General features: G+C 40.3%; 1 protein-coding gene across 2 annotated transcripts in view; it reads left to right on the top strand.

Moving 5' to 3' along the window:
• LOC111651230 (protein TANC1) overlaps positions 1 to 13,475 on the top strand; it is a 96,631-nt gene that overhangs the window by 23,095 nt on the left and 60,061 nt on the right. For both annotated transcript variants that reach the window (XM_087172632.1, XM_023401195.2), the window contains exon 3: positions 7,472 to 7,678. In XM_087172632.1, the coding sequence (XP_087028758.1) occupies positions 7,472 to 7,678 (207 nt within the window). The remainder of the gene's footprint in view (positions 1 to 7,471; positions 7,679 to 13,475) is intronic.

The following is a 13,475-nucleotide window of genomic DNA, read 5'->3' as shown; positions in this document are numbered from 1 at the left end:
TATTAATATACTGGGAATATACAAAGAAGAGATTCCAAGTTGACTGAGCAAATGTGTGCAATCATATGCTAGTATTATGTGTGTGTTCAGAATTATAGCACACCTATTCTCGGTACACACTGTTGTCAGGTTGATAGTATTTCTATTAGCATCGATTCACACACAGAAAATGGGGTCTTCTATCAGATTCTTTATTGGCAGTCCCCTTGTGTCCCTGTAAGGATTCTTGAAATAAAGCATGATAAAGATACTTTCTGGCCCATGCCCACTTAAATTGGCAATTTATGAAGAGGAATGGGAAATGTCATGGGGCCTGCAAAGTGCTGCCCCCCACCTCCTCCTGTTCCTCTTCTTCTATTCCTTCTTCCCCAGGACACACACATACCCCTCCCTGTCAGTCTCTCTTCCCCCGGGGCCAGTGGGGAAGGCATTCCAGAGCTCAGGCCACTGCAGAGTGCGCTTCAGAGTGAAAGAGAGAGAGAGACAGTCTTAGTGTTTTGGATTCAAAACATTCTACCATCTTGCCTTGCCCACAGCATCTTAACTTTGCATAAAACAGCTCATTTGTTTTCATTATCAAATGCATATAAATTTGAGCTGAGGGTTCCAGAGCTGCAGGAACTGTCTCCGTTTCTGATGAGCTAAAACTTATGACGCTGTCAGAGTTATTTTCTCTCCTCAGAGGCCACCAGCATAGATGAGTAATCCTTTGAAACTAGTAAGAGAGTTGGTCTGGGCTGTTGACGAGTTAAAGGAATTTGATTGTTGCAGACTAAATTGACATTGCGTGGCAGAAAAAAAGTGCCCAGGGGAAGGGATGTGGGCAATCTGCTAATATACTTAACATACAATAAATAAAAGTGGAAAGAAAAGAAAATGGAAAGGAAGAGATGTCACATTGGTTGCCTTTTATTGCCTGTATACTTGATTCTGCACCATAAATGAAGCCGGGTTCAAAGTTATACAAGTGAAAACAAAATGTGTTGCAAGAGAGCTAACACAGTCTGTTTGCTTTATTATTCATCACTTACATCATTTTGTGTTTTACAGTCTTTTGTCAGGCTGCTTTATACAGTATTTTGACCGTTCCTATGGCTACCACTGACTGAGTAAAATGGTCTGACATTAGAATGGCCTCATGGGGAAAAACACTGATGCCTCCACAGTGTTTCACTGACTGGTTGCATGCCTGTGCTTTAACAAGTAATTTCTAAATTATGTTATTTAGGGAATTTGGACCAGACAGATTTGCATCTAATTAACATATTAAATCTAATTTGTCCTTCATCGTCATAGACCACTTGTACCAAAGACCCTCCCCCACTCTGTATTCCTTGTTGTCGGGCTCTCTCTCCTCTCTGTGGGTTGCTGTGTGTTAACCATGACAGCTTTTGTGAGACTGTCACCCTGGTCTCGGAAGTACACAGGGAATCCACATTGGCACTCACTCTAGCGGGAGAATTCCCCCTTTGGTGGATTGTCCTATGGTCATCGTGTTTTGTGTGTCGACTGAAAGAATCTGCATTAATTATAGCGTTTTTTTCATTCTCTCTGTGGACCATAAAATTAACTAGTGAGAGGCTAATGGAGTATTTGTGTGTGTGTGTGTGCATGCATGTGTTTCTATACAGTATATGTGTATGGAAAATGAAATGGTATCATGACTCATATTGTTTGAATAGACATTTTTAGTTTAACCAGCTTTTGCCAACATATTTTACACTGTAAATAGTATACGATGTGGCAAGCGAGGTGGTTTGGATTGAATACTACAGGCAGTGGACAAACTAACAGAAACACCACTATTCCTCTTTGCTAATTCAGTGGCATATTTTACATTTACTTCAATACTTTACATAGTTTTACAGTTTGGCAACTGATTCACAAAAAAAAAAATCTGATTGTCTGATATTTATTATAGCAGGCATGTGTTGCTATTAATATTCAACTCACCATCACTTACTTGTATAGCTGCTTTTGTAATTATGACAGAGATGGTAAAAACTCTCCCAATTCATGGCAATATGTGCCTAGCACAGGACAACCGCATTACAATCATCACAGTGGTCACATGTAGACCCTCACCAACACTGGCTCTTAAAACTACTTTCCCATTAATGGCATCTCAACACAAAAAATACACACCTAACATGCATCATGACCATCACCAAAATTATATTTATTGCTGGGGCTGTGTATCATTTGAAACGAATGTGAAATCAGTGTCAACATAAAACATTGGGTTTTAATCCCATTACAAACTTAAGGAAGCCTTAAAAACCTAACCCCCTCCCCCAATTCAGACAGATGCATTAATGTGGGTCAATAGGTCGGTGTGCGTCAGCTAACACTCCTTCCCTCCACTCCTCTTGACTTGGGTTAAATGCAGGTCACTGTCCATCTTTGGTCACAAGATCATTGTGAAAAATAATGTAATGTTATGAGTGTTGAGTGTAAATGTCATTAAAGCACCCAACACACAGAGAGTGAGAGAGACAGAGAGAAAGAGACTGAACAACAAACTGACCTGACAGAAACAGAATGAGCGAGTGTGTGGGCGATTAGCATGCTTTTAGTATGCTGTAAGGAGAGACATGAAACTGAAACTTAACTTCATTTGGTAATTACTTTATGTGATGTTTTTCGGTGTACTTGAATGGTTAAGCAGTAACGTGTATTGAACTGTAATGCAGAGCCTCAGTTATCAGTGACTACCTGATACTGTGGGCACAGCTATGCCAAACAGTAATTTTTATGGCAGAGCTGCTGTATTGTAATGTGTTTCTGTTTGTACACGTTTTCTGTGTTCTGGCATAAACCCACAAAGTATTCCTTAAGGTTGCATCATTTTATTGGGTGGGTCAGGCCTCTGCCGGACAACGGAGAGGGTCTGCATCTTTTCAGCGGGACCTTGCAGTCCCTCAGAAGGAGTGACAGATTACATTCCATTGCACAGATTTACTTGAAAGGTGAAAGGTACCATCCAGATTTATACCCATGAAAGACATTTGAAAGCATTCAGCTGTGTCGACAGTGCCTAGCATGCTAGCAGGGGAAAAGTAGGATACTTTGGCAATTCATGAGAAATTAAATCAGTTTTAATTCGTTGTGGTTGACTTTTATTTGATTAGGGTGGTCACTTTGCCAAGTAATTTGAATAAAGGCTGCAAGGACTTCTATTCTATATATTCTAATCAGAATGCAAATATGATGTTGTGCAGTTTCAAACAATGAAGATACCCTCATCAGCATTCAGTCAATTATGGTTTTATATTTCCCTTTTATCTTAGTTTTAATGCAAACCTTCAGTTTCCATCCTTATTACATTAGTGCAGATGTAGGAGACAGTGAGGCGGTACATTGGTTGGGATACGCATTCAAGATTGACTCACATTGACCTGCACAAATAATTGATTTGTGTATTTTTCTAAATCAATGTCTTGAAATAATATTGAATCGTTTTATGGGTTGGGCATGTCCTCATGGGCTCTGGCCCTTCACTTTGATGAGGAGGAAAGAGCATGCAAGGGACTGTAATCATTTTTACATCATTTTGGGGCAGCACTGTATAATTAGAAAGGGTTGATTTCCTTGACCACAGCAGGGGCTGAAATTGCAGGCCTTGCCCCAACCAGGGTTTAGGAAAGTAACTGAAATAGCACTGGCGAGTTTCTGTCCTTGTGTCCCACTGCGTTATATAGTATCGGTCAGATGGCAGCGCACTCACCGTGACATGCTGCAGCCTATTCACCAGCACTTGGATGACCAGCTTTTATGTGGCACTTCTTGTTTTCAGAACCAACTACCAAAATTACATCTTTGCCATAATCTCTTTAGCATGCAATATGGCTGAAACCTATGTTACCCACGACCTACTGTGACTGCAGCAAGTGAACAGTCAGCTGGCAGCTTTTACAGTATACCACGATGTAGCTTTTAGTAAAAGGCTACATTGTAGTACAGTGTTTCTCCTCCATCAGTGTCTCACTGCAACGGTTATCATGCCCTCTACAGAATGGCAAGTTATATCTGATAGATAGATAGATACTTTATTTATCCTCTATGGGAAGTTCAGGTGTCCAGCAGCTCATAAGAAGTAGTAATAATAATAATAATAATAATAATAATAAAAATAATAGTTCATAGTAAATAATAAAAAGTAATAGTTAATAAATTAGTAATTTAGTGAATGGACAATAGAAACGTAGCATTTCAGTGTTATTTTTCCAGTATATCAAATTTAGCTGAATCAGAAAAATGTTCAATCCCACACATAGGGGGGCTACATGATCTTCATTTTGTACAGATACTGTCAATGCATTGTTAAAATGAATTTTTATGTCTTTATTCAAGAGTTATTCTACAGTTGCAGTAGAGATATGACAGGAAATAATGGGAGGGAGAGATAAGAAGTGATGCAAAACGAACGAGGATGTTGTGGCTCATGGTCAGTGCCTTCACCTCTAGCCCACCAGACTGCCCCAAAATATATCAGCGTGAATCTCGATTTAATTAATTCAGTAATATATACACCTTGGAGGAACACTTGGTATTGATGTAGGATCAGCATTTGAAATGCGAGGGTTGCTTCTTGTCTTGAGGTTTGTGTTGAATTCTCCTCACAGAGAGACCTTGTCTTATACTCTTTGCATCAAATCTTCCACATCTGCAAATCTAACCCACAATCAGACACACACACTTCCCTAAGGACCCTTTAAAGTGTCAGTGTCAATGTGGATGCAGGATTTTCCATTCAGGTCAGGGTGACTGCAGGTCCTGGCGTTGGCTGAATGACCTTTGGGCCATTCACAGGTTTTTCCACGTCTGAGGGCATTCAGAGGTGTCATTGCAACCTTTCCGCTTCCTGTCTCTGGCATTCTTCTTTGTTTAGGAACCCTTTAAAACACAGGGCAGCTTTGTGTCCCCTGTGGTGAGGCGGAGGCGTGGAGAAAATGGATCTCTGTTTCTGATTAGCACAGCAGCCCAACAACACTCAGTTCCCTTAGGAGTGGAGCAGGATGCTAATAGTAGCTTGCCTCTTGTAGCTCAGTCCTCAGTGATTTCTACAAACCTTCTGCAGACAGGCGTCAGTGCTAATCTGCTGAACAGTCCTGAAAACAGAACCAAAGCTAATTGTCATTGCTGTGGTTGGCCACATCTGCAGTTATGATTTAGCTGGGTCTGCTGACGTATGGTCTGTATTATTAGTTAGGTACTACATGTTATCTTGAGGTTGATAATTCATACATTTTAATTTGTGGCTATGATGAGTGGGCAACTTTGATGCCGCAGAATAGATTACCGTACTGTGCTGTTAGCTGGCTCCATGGCTAGAATGGTCTTTCCATGCAGGATTGGTTCTCAGTAAAGCAAAACCTGGTTTTTCCATCTAGGGCTTGGATACCACTGAGCAAACTAGTAGCCAGGTACAGTCATTTGTAAGTCTTGTGCTAAGTCATGTGAAGAGACTGTGGGGAACCATTTCTGTGAGGAGAACAAATCACTCTATCTCCATGGTGAGACAGAAAAAATGGGATAGGGAGTATCTAGTCTGAGATGTGAGTGTGAGAACAGTGACACTACATAACAGAAAAATCTGTTGGCTTGCAAAATAAGACAGCGGATTTCTCTCATTTTCTGAAAACCTTGATTGCGTTGTACTCCACTGTTACCAGCTCAGCAGGTTTTTCTGTTTTGAGATTACTGTATTTACACAATGTGGAGTCTTTACATTGGATACAACTGTTGGTAGTTTACCAGCCTTTTCTCTTGGTTTCTCAAGCTGATCAGTATTATTTACAATATGTTGGGCCACTTTTAAGAACTGCGTTCTGAATACCAGAGGTTTTTATTTATTTATTTATTTTTTTATATAGCTAGCTAGCTTTTTACCATTCATGCCCCAAAACCAGTGTTGATGAAATTGTGCCCTTTTCTTTGGCCTTGATGTCCCTTTTTTGCTCATTTGCTCATTACTGCAACTACATCACCAGATTCTGCTTTCAGTTTGACAAATTTTATATGGCCTCAGGTCAGAGAAGCCCAACTGAGGTAGTAGTCTCTGCAGCAAGGTGAGGTGTACAGCAGAGTTTCACACTTTTTCTAATTTTTCTAATCTAGAGGGTTTCAAATGAGCTTCATGTTAAATATGTGGTGGGCTAGTTAATGATGAGTACATTTTTTCCTAATTGTGATTGATTCACAACATTCTGCTGTAGCTCTACAAGGAGGCAGATAAGGAACATTAGGTAGAGACTAGATCTTATATACAGTCTATGGGCTAGATAAACATCAATGACACTTCTCAAAATCACATAGCATAACTGATAAGAGATTTGCGCCCCCAAATCTTTGAATGGAACAGCCAGCCACTGTGCTTAGTGAGTAACATGTTATCTTAAACTCAGTGGTCAATGACACGGCTTTATTTACTCCATTCACTGGATGTCCTTCTCATTTGCCTCAGTGGCATGAGAAATGCTCACTGGTCCATGACCCTGGGTTTAAATACATATTATGTGCCTCTATGTTTTCTGGGATGCAGGTCTTTTCTCCTTTTTCCCACTCCTACCAGTTGTCCTTGTTTGTGTCCCTAGCAACCTATTAAGAGACTTATCTCTGACATTCCTCTCTGGCGTGACATTCTGTAATGTTCGGCTGAATTCATGAACACCGACAAACTTGTTCTTAATGTCCCCAGATTGTTGCAGTTACTCATTCACACATGCTAACATCCTCAGTCTGAGTATGTCCTGTTTACAACCTTAAAGCCAATCTTGACAGCGTACCAGCCTGCAACATGTTGGTGGTCAGAAACATTTCAGATAGGATGCGTATCAGAAAGGAATTTTGACTCCTGTAAACATGCTGCAGCCAGTTAATTCACATGGGATAAATGTATTATGGGATACAGAGTATGACCTGGGATGATATTTTGCATCTATTTATTTCAGGTCACTGAGCCACGTAGGGAATTTGATAATCACTTGGGTGGCTATGGTGACACTGTCTTAATATATACCCCTGTGTGTTGCACAAATCCAAACAATTCTCTAATTCTACCTTCAGTTGACTCATCTTGAAAATGAATTGACATTGTGCACACAATGCTGATTAATGTGCAGTACATTCACATAACATGCATTATTGCTTTGTTAAACAATTCTCAGAGTTTTAACAACTTTGTCCTGGAATAGCACTTTGGTCTAAACGGGTTTAAAAGTCTAGAAATTTCACTTCCTTCAGCCCTCAAAACTCTGCTCTTAATGAACACTTAAAGAGCAACTGCACAGTAAAAGAAGAAGATATGCCTACATAGGTTTGTGTGTTTTTGTGCTGCTGAAGGTCAATGCATAACTAAATAGGTAGCAAAATTTAACGACTCTGTCTAGATTCCTGACATCAGTACATGAGGTAAAAGCAAAGGTATTTGTACCATCTGTAACAACCTTGTGATTCTCCTCATCAACAGGTGATGTTCACAGTCACAGTGCCCAAAGAAGATTCCCACATGAGGGAAACCCCTTGCCCCAGGGCCCTGGCAGCAGTCACCTTAATGCACAAGATGATGTTTTCAGGCTAAGTCTTGCCAAGGGAGTGTCCATGTCTCTCCCATCATCACCTCTCCTGCCACGACAGTCCTACATGATGCCGTTACGCCCCAGCAAGAGATCACCAGGTACAACACGATCTATATGTGCTGCAAGCATTTGGTTTATTCCAATTCTTTTGTACACTATTTCAGTGCCAAAATGGGAGCTTCATTTGTCTTTACGAGTTACCTGTAAAATCGCTCCTGTCTACCTTCAGGAGCTTATGTATGATTGTTCAACATCTGCCAGTGCTCTGGGAATGACAGTTTCTCTCAGCCTTAAAACACTGCTGCTGCCACTTCTAACTTAGTCGCCTCTGAAACATGTCAAGAGAGTATTAGTCTGAGCTACTTTGGAAAAAATAAAAGTCATCGGGTAGACAGGGGGATAAAGTAATAAAGGCAGCTGGACCATTCTAGATCCCACCAGTTAGTCTGTGAGCTCAGTCTGCTTACAGAGATTTGTTTTTGTCACTTCATCCCCGTATTTGATCACCTTGTGTCGAAGTATAGGTCTCTACAACTGCACTGTGTGTTTACACTTTACTGGCTCGTAATGGGTGAGTGTTTACACTGGATCTAATTGTAAATCCCCCCTGGCTCGCTCTGTCCACTATGTAGAGAACAAGCTTGTCAGCAGCTGTAGAGCGCTTCAAAGCGGGGGATACCTTTGTAGCTGAACTTGTTTCAGCCTGAGTCTTTGTATTCTGGAGACTTGGCGAAGAAGAGAGAAATCCTTTAAGTGGTCAATGTGGCCCCACTCACATGTGGCACTCATCTGTGGGCTATCTTGCCTTTGTTTAGAGTGGTTACAGCTTTGATCTGTTTAGTGTAAAGATGAGTTGTCGGGAGGGGGATGGTACGGTATGATCCCTATGCAAACTTGCTCAGGTTCACATCTCCCATAAGAAATCTTCATTTAGCTGTTCAACTCCAGTGTTAAGATTTAGGTTTAAGTTGTGTTTCACTTCATTTTATTTAAAAAAAAAAAAAAAAAAAAAAAAAAAAGTTTTTAATGAGCTTTCTAATATGGAAGGCCGTGCTCTAATTCCAGTTACATATCAGGATGGACATATTGTGTTTGTTTGAGTGTTTCCATCTCAAACCTGATTTTTATGCATCTTTTCCATAATTCTCATCACGTAATTCAAAACCCAATATTGACTTGCAGGCCTGAAATTGTGATGCAGTGCATTATGTAAATGTTCAGTGGAAACCGGATACATAATTGCAAGTATGCTTACTCTCTAGTTTATGAAAAAGACAAATATAGTTTGTAATAACTAAGAGTTTCACTTCAGCCCCCACTCAAGTTTAAAGCAAACCTATTCAACTACTTCAGATAATACAGGATTTGTGAAAACTGTTTTAAATGTCCATCAGAGAGGGTGCTGATGAAATGTACATTTACAGACATGAAGATGGCGACATAGAGGGAGATGAAGAGAGAGGAGGGTGAGTTTGTGAAGGTGAAAAGTGCCCTGGGGACAGGGGAAGGGGAACACTCATTAAAGGCATATTCCCTCGTGGCGTGCTCTGAGGCATGGAAAAAATGGACTGGCAAGATAGGATGCTATGGAGGACAACCAGGGAGTGAGGGTTGGGGGAGGGTCTGGAAACTGTTCCACTGTCCTCGCAGGTAACTGTGAAAATCCGCAGGGGAAGAGTTCACACCTCCAGTTAATAAACCCATACTGCAGGAAATGTCTCGGCTCTGCGACGAAAACAACATGGGTCATGCTGCAGTTTCTCTCTCTCAATCTTGCTGAGCCAAAGAGGCGACATTGTGTTATACTCAATTTAAGACTCATCTCTTGTTGAAATGAGCAAGGTTAACCTCTACCAAAAATGGAAAGAATTGAGTCAGCCCTGTAACTATTATGGAGATGATCTGTTATAAACCAAATTATCAGTGAGTAGTTCATTTTCTTTCACCTTGGTTTTTTTAGAAAGACGGCTGGAGTTCTTGTTACCGTTTCAACACAATCATGCACAATGGGGTAGAGTTGACACAGATGTCTTGCTAGCTCAGCCATCCTGGCTCGTCCTGTTAAACCTGGCCCAGTATGTATCACTAACACTTTTGTTCTTAAGCATGCCAGCGTTATGAAAATGAAAGTTCACCCGTATTCTAGGTAAAGATAAAGAATAGATGTTGTCTGTAAATGTTTAAGAGCTATTATCTGATTTCTGTTCCTAAGTAATTGAAAGGTGTTCTTATTCAGCCAGCAGATGGTTGCATCATGCACACAGATGTGGAGACCATGGATTTCCAAAACAGGGAAAATGTGGACCAATCCTAATAGAAACACCTCTACAAGCAATTCCTCATGGATGTAGGGAATAATCACATCTAGTAACAACTTTAATTTTCATGAATAATATTGCAAATAGCACATCTGATATTATTTATGTTGCGTATTTATGGCATGTGTGACAACAACATGGGTTTCTTGTTATTGTTGATCAGTTTATCTTACCAATGGACTGCTCTGTCAGACCACCCTCATCATACAATCTTCTTGCATATCGGTGTCCTGTCAAAACCATGTTTTATATTGTATGAGCAAAGAAAAACGGACATGTTTTCAACTTTGTGCTAATGTATTTTTAAGATAATTCAAGAAGATTCAAGAAATATTTAAAAGTCCAATTTTAAAAGGCATATTCTAAACATTATCAAGGCAATGACATAAAAACACACACAAAAAACAACCTGTGCAAGGAAAAACAAACTGTACACATGAAAACAATGAGAACCGCATAAATAACGCCAGTGCAGAAACAATAACCTGTAATATTTAGATATTGCGAATGACATGAGAAAATGGCATTACTAGTGTAAATAAATAACTACATATTATACATGATTTTAAAATGGTTTATTTGCATTAATAAGTAAAAAGGATTTATCAAGCTATAAAGGAACACTTTATCATTCAGTTTTACTGAAACATTCAAAATGACCTAACTTGGAGAAACATGGTTTTAACTGGTTAGTGGTGGGAGTGATTATAAGTGATTATAAGGTCAGATGATAGCCGATGCAGTGCTTCAAGGTTATACATGTGTATGGGTTAAATATATCTATAGTTTTTTCCTTATAACTGGTGCCATTGCATACAGAGCCTGAGAACCATGCCTACATAATACCGAAATCTACACTAAGCCTATTTATATAATCTGCCTATGTTCTAATTAATGAAAGGCATTTTTTGACTCCTTAGTCAAAATTTAACAATATTCTTAGGAACATTTCCTAAAAGCTTCTACAGTCAGACAACCCTGATTTATTTATACATAAAGTACATCCATTGGTACATTCATTTCACACATCCATTCGTTCTCCTTCCCATCCAGCCATCACTGATGTATTGGGGGGGGTTTCACAAATTCAGAAAACATTTTGTGGCCTGGCTTCATTTCCTGACACATTGGATAATCTATCGCCGTTTGGAGGGCCCCAACTTAGTGGTTATTCTTTTCATGAAAAACTTCACAGGGGACAACAGAGAAACATTTGAGTTAATTAGGAGTGTGACGGATGCCTGAGCCGCAAAGTCCTGGTGGTGTTGACTGCCACAGCTTTGATCAGCTAAACCCAGAGCTTAACCATGAAACACAGCACTCTGACATATGTTGAACAGCACCTAGTCTTTACAGTCCTAATAGTTTACAGGCCTTCGAAAGGCCCGGGGAAGGACATTTACTGCCAGAATGTTGCCTGAATGGACCCATCTTGCTCCAACCCAGTGCAGGTCAAAGATCAAGAATTGAAAAACCTGAGGGCCTTCAATCTGAAGTAGGTAGAGTAAAGTCGATGACACAGTAAATGTGATTTTCATCTCTCTTTAAGCCATTAGAACTGATAGAACTTCATGGTCCCACAGTCTCCAGGGTATCTCCACAGTGACCTCCACTGGTTGCAATAGGTTACTGTGCTGTTGTGGGGTCAAAAACATCTGTTGTCTTTAAAGTTGCACTGCTAAGTAAGTGCAAGTATGTAAATATGGTCAATTTAACACTATTGTTGACAATGCAAACAAGCCCACCTCTCCTTCATCATACACTTTTGTAAAACCAGACTACATCCCTGAAATCTAAGCACTGCACCAGCTGGCAGATATACAAAAGCAGAATATCACATATTAGTCGAAGTGAATTTCCACAAAGATGTTGGAGGATTGTAGATACAGAGGCGATACCAATGTTGCCACTGAATGGGCAGTAGATGTTTGACCTTTCTGTAGTCGCATGACGACACGGCGAGCCCCATGCTATGCCTCTGTAACCCAGCCTGCAAGGGATCTTAAAACAGCAATTCATATTAATTTATTGCTGTCATCAGCAGTGTATCGTTTTAATTGGTATATACTGTATGCAATGAGGCCGCAGGCGTAGCGGTCTCTGCTAGGCTGTTGAAACGAGTTACGTGACTTTTGCTTTGATGGGAGCTTCAGCTTTCTGTGGGTAGGAGGCTGATTCACGTATCGATCAGCCAAGCAGGTCTGCAAATCACCACCAGGGTGCACAGCTCACTATTCTGTCATGATCTCTCTATCAGAGGATCAGGAAAGACTGCAGGAATTTTTTTTTTTTTTCATGTCATCAAGGCTGGTTGGTGACCCTGCTGATGCTCTTCAATTGGATGAAACCATATTATGTTTGAACACTCGGCAACCTGAAAAAAATCTCTGGAACTTGCAAGGACACAATAGCTTTTTGCTTGCCAGACCTAGCTCTGTGTGTGTCTATTTAAGCCGATCAGGTGATGATTTTCACTGACTGATGCTTTGACCTCTTTGCTACTTGTCTCCTCTTTCTGTTTTGTGGCAGCAACTGCGCAGACTTTGCAGTGTATTTTTTGTGGTTATAAAGCACCATAGCCATTTAGTAAAGCACCTGTGTTAAAGTAGAGGAAACTGATAGTTTTGGAGGATATTAACACAACTCCATAAAACACAACAGAAAGAACATGGTGAAACACCTGATGATTTCTTCATGGATTTCTGTTTTTTCATTAAGCCTCACAGTTACAGAGTAGTTGCTAACAGCATATGCAAGTTGAAGGACAGTGTTTGCTTTAACTCAAACCACCTCGGCTAACAGAAATTTGTGTCATGGGATTATAACTGCAGCTCATTTTTCACAATCAGTTTAAATACCTTTCTGACAAATAACATCAGAGGAAACATGAGCACAGTGTTCATCTACGAGCCTTCTTCATCATCTTCTACACTGCCAGACGAGTGCAGTTTATTTTGTAATTCTGTCAGGAGGATAGAAACTCTCTTCAAAGGCAGTTGTAGCCCCTTTGAGGTGAGCTCTCCTGAAGTCACCTCTGGGGTACTGACAGCAACCAGACAGCCCTGGGGGAATATTGATGCCTTTCTGAGAGCTGAGCTGTAAAAGACCTTGTGATGCTGCATGGACTCTTTGAAAGCTTCCTGTGATAGGCACCCAGTGAAAAGTACTATCCAGTTCTCTACTTCAGTGCGCTTCACTACACTCCAGCTTTGCCTCAGTATCACGTGCAGCCCCCCATTTTCATCTGCAGTGGGTTCCCAGTTCACCTACTGCCTCAGAGACCAATACCGAATAAACTGTTAATGTCTCTTCAGTCAGTCAGTAGTGTCACGATGCTCATATAATATAATGGTGTATCATATTAGATTGTAAATGGTTAAAGTCTTACTTGACACTACCTGAGTTATGTGTGAGATTAATCATGACTATTAAACATATTGTGTTTAAAAAAAGAAAAAAAAAAAAGATTATCAGTCTCTCAATGTGGTACAGTGCAGAAGTTGCATTAACCAGAGAGGATAATGGTAATATGTCAAGCTGTGAAAAGGGAATGAATCATAAATTAGCATTCACATGT

This window comes from Seriola lalandi, unplaced genomic scaffold (genome assembly GCF_002814215.2).
Source record: "Seriola lalandi dorsalis isolate HSWRI2012SDOR001 ecotype SW California unplaced genomic scaffold, Sedor1 jcf7180002053538, whole genome shotgun sequence".
In the NCBI taxonomy this organism is placed as follows: Eukaryota; Metazoa; Chordata; class Actinopteri; order Carangiformes; family Carangidae; genus Seriola; species Seriola lalandi.
This window is presented reverse-complemented; position numbering and strand designations above follow the sequence as displayed.